Source organism: Orycteropus afer, unplaced genomic scaffold (assembly GCF_000298275.1).
Source record: "Orycteropus afer afer isolate SDZICR_OR568_19922 unplaced genomic scaffold, OryAfe1.0 scaffold00140, whole genome shotgun sequence".
NCBI lineage: Eukaryota > Metazoa > Chordata > Mammalia > Tubulidentata > Orycteropodidae > Orycteropus > Orycteropus afer.
This window is the reverse complement of record NW_006921727.1, coordinates 6310575-6314516: the sequence shown is the minus strand read 5'-3', so window position 1 is coordinate 6314516 and position 3942 is coordinate 6310575. Positions and strand designations below refer to the sequence as shown.

The following is a 3942-nucleotide window of genomic DNA, read 5'->3' as shown; positions in this document are numbered from 1 at the left end:
TATTATTACTTACCTTTACAAGGTTGAATAGTGATATCTAACAAGACCAAATGTACTTAAGGATAGAATTTCATAATGGAAAACTATAGCATCATTCAAATAATTACTTTGCCATATGTATTATATAAATTTAAATCTAGATTAAGAATCTGCCTGAAACTTCACAGAACACCATAGGATTTTAAAAGAAGCAAAAAATATATCCTGTATGTTCTGAATTTATTTAAATACACCTACTAATCACTTGTTATCTGACATTTCTTATTATGACAATAGTGAAAAATCTACTGTCCAACTATTTTGTGCATTAACTTGGTTTTCTCCCAGTGTCCAGCTTCTGGTCCACAGAACTACCTGTGTCTGTCAGGCTCACAGCAGAAGTAGCCGGCTCTCCAGAAGGCTTCTTGTGGGTCCCATCCCCACTGCAGGAGCCATTGTTGCAGTTCTTCATGTGAAAGAGGCAACTGAGGTGGATTGAGGAAGCTCTTCTTCGAAGGGCCTGCAAATGGCCAGAGTGACCCAGGAGAAGGCAGGAGCAGGAAAAGTTGCTGCTGTTGCTCCCCTCTACTCAAGTGCCTAGAGGGACCAAGTTCTGTGGTGGGAAGGGCACTAGGAGTAATTCAGGGCCTGGGGGCTGCAGCCGAAGCTGGCTGACCCCCTCTCCTTCACAGCTCAAGCTACTGAGCTCATTCTATGGGGTTGCTCATTTCTATGGGGTCCTCCACAACCTGCAGCATGGTAGCAGGTGGCTGAGGTTCCAAAGGAAGAAACTGTGGGGGCATGGGCATGGCTAGCAACCTCCACTGATTGTCTTTATGCTTATCCCACTTGTTGCCCAAGCCCCAATGCCAACAACTGTGTGAGAGGTCCAGCCACTGTGCTTCAGGTCACTTTAGCTCCTGCTCCAATGGTAGGGCCTTGGGGTCCAGAGCATAACGGTACTGGAGGTACAGCAGTTCTGAGGATCCAGGCTCTAGGACTACCTCCATAGCCTCCTTCTTCACATAACACCAATTGGCATAATGACTTGGTCTTGGAGCCTAACCACGGTTGTCAGTGAGGAGTGGATATGTACATTTTTATTACTATAACTTATTTAACCAAAATATCTGTATGCTCAATTTGATTAAAATGAATTCTTCCAAAATGAAAGGCACTATTATGAAGAGTATTATTTGAAGCAGCCCAATTCTTCCATTTATCTTTATAATTAATAACAAAATTTATTTTATAAGCACAAAATAGCAGTGACACAGAAAATAAAGGATCCTACTCATAGGATTAGGAGCTCTGGTAGCATAGTGGCTAAAGCACTTGACTGCTAATCAGAAGGCTGGCGGTTCAAACCCACCAGCCACTCCTCGGAAGGAAGGTTGGGCAATCCTACTTCCATAGTGATACTGCCTCGGAAACCCAAGGAGGGGTCGCTATGAGTCGGGGCCAACTCGACGGCACATAACAACAACACAACAACACTCATAGGATCAGTGCCCTACTTAAAAGCCATCAGTATGAGACTAAAAGTTACATAACAATTACCCAAAAGCAAAGATGAGAAGATAAGGGAGTAGGGAAACTAGAATACAGTTCTGGAAAAGGAACAAATAGAACACAATTAAAGAGAATATTGACACAATACGATAAATGTAACTAATATCACTGAACAATTTGTGTGGACGTTGTCAAGTGGGAACCTAAGTTGATGTCAAAACTGTAACCAAAAGCTCAATAAATCACTGTTCTTAAAGAAAAAAAGATTAGAAAGTCCACCCCACTTCTACTACTCCCCAACTAGTTCTTCCATTTGGTGAGAATTAGTCCAAAGACAGGAAGTTTTCACATTGATTCCAATGTCAAACCACCTCACTTCTGCTGCTTTTTTCTGCCTCAGATACGCTCATATGAGCCCATTGTTATCCCACTAAAGATTCTCAGACTTGACACTTAATATCCAGATATTTTAATTTGCCTAATTGCAAGAGATGGGAGCTCTGGTGGTGTAGTGCCTAAGGCATTTGACTACTAACCAGAAGGCTGGCTGTTCAAATCCACCAGCCACTCCTCAGAAGGAAGGATGGGCAATCTACTTTCGTAGTGATACCGCCTTGGGACTCTAGGAATGAAAAAGGGAAGAAAGAGAGGAAGGAAGGAAAGAAGGAAGGAGGGAGGAAGGAAAAGAAGGGGATAGGGAGGGAGGGAAGGAGGGACAGAGGAAAAAAGGAAGGAAGGGAGAAAAATTGAAAGTCTGGCTGTCCAGGAAACAAAAGGAAAGAGAACAGAGTACAAAGCAAAACCCAATATTCAGATGGCTGAGGGGACAGGTGCACAGAGTGATCGGTTTGGAGACTTTCCTTTAAAGGAACTCCTATGTACCCTGAGTTTTAGGGAAATAAGATAAATACGCTAAAAACATACCAAAAATAATCACTCTTGCTAAAAATGAATATTTTTCAATACCCCAGTGAGTGGTTTAAACTTCTGTCTTTTTTTCCTTTTTTTAGTGTCCTTATAAAATACAATGAATTATCCTATAAAACATAATTAAAAAAAAAAATATTTTGTTGTTGTTGAGAATATACACAGCATAATGCACACCATGTATAATTCAGTAACATTGATTATAGTCTTTGAGTTGTGCAATCATTCTCACTTTCCTTTCCTGAGTTATTTTTATGTAAGTATGGTTTCCAAAATAATTAATTTCTGTAAGGAAGTTATCTTATTAACAGATAACTTTAATTTTTTAAAACAAACTCTAAAAATGTAAGAAAAATAACCTTTCATTATTTAAGAAAAGTGTTCCCATTTTCACCTAAATCAATCAAATTGTATAATATAGTGTCATAGAAGCAAATGGCTGCTTAAAATGCAATAAAATTGTAACATGTGTGGTAAAAATTATGTGGGCCTTTAAAGGATGTAATTGAATTTTCGTAATTTTCTTTCAGATTATCCAACCTTGTCTAACGTCAAAGGCATTGCATTGTATCAAAAAAACTCTGCTAAGGAAATCACACTAACTGGATTTCATTCCCCTATCAATGGTCAGTTAAACATTAATGCTGTAATATGTTTTCCTTATAAATTTCCTTTAAGAATCCAGTGATTTGTTTATCTTTTTCCCCTCTAGAAGAAGTCATCTATGCTCTCATGTGTATGACAGGCACCTGCGGAATCCTTCTTTTGATTTTTCTCAAACTGAGGTAACTGGAGATATATCTGTCTGTATCAGAATGAAATCATTTAGCCATGTGAAAATACATTTCATTACAGTAGAGTTTACAAAAGGCCTGACAATGGAAGTTCCATTAAGAAGTACTAAATCACTTTGTATGTTGGATTAAGTCCATGGAAACATAACTCTGTCTTCATCTGTTAGGGAAATGTGATCATAGAGTATTCTTTATGTTGCATTTTACAAGTGCATACCCATTGTATATGCCCCTAAATAAAACTATCATTGACCTTTTCCCTGTACTTCCTACAAAATCCAAATTGAATTTTGATATAATTCTTATTGAAATCATGGGCAGGATTTATTAGTTTACATGATGGATCTGTTGTGTACTTCATACAGTTTATATTTACCTGAAAATTTGTCACTCTAACTTTATATACACTAATTAAAAAAGACATTTAATGAAGCCTCACAAAGTACACACAGAAAAACATATTACTACTACCTGAAATTAATTCTCTTTCCAAATCTACCTTTTCCTTGGCTACCTTCATTGCTGGAATTGAGCAGTGCTCAAGTGGGCATGTGGGACTTTTTACAATTAAAGATACATCAGTCTCTAGATTTCTAAAGTCTAGGGTTTGAAAATTTTCCACTTAGTTAGCATTTATAAATTGTTGTTGTTGTTGTTGTTATGTGCCGTCGAGTCGGCCCCGACTCATAGCGACCCCTCCTTGGGTTTCCGAGGCAGTATCACTACGGAA

The 3942-nt window shown here is 38.4% G+C and overlaps 1 protein-coding gene across 1 annotated transcript in view; it reads left to right on the top strand.

Moving 5' to 3' along the window:
- The window catches only part of GFRAL (GDNF family receptor alpha like), a gene marked incomplete at its 5' end in the record, with an annotated part of 82325 nt that overhangs the window by 72403 nt on the left and 5980 nt on the right, over positions 1–3942 (top strand). The window contains 2 exons of the mRNA XM_007945631.2: positions 2949–3044; positions 3131–3203. Of these exons, the coding sequence (XP_007943822.2) occupies positions 2949–3044; positions 3131–3203 (169 nt within the window). The remainder of the gene's footprint in view (positions 1–2948; positions 3045–3130; positions 3204–3942) is intronic.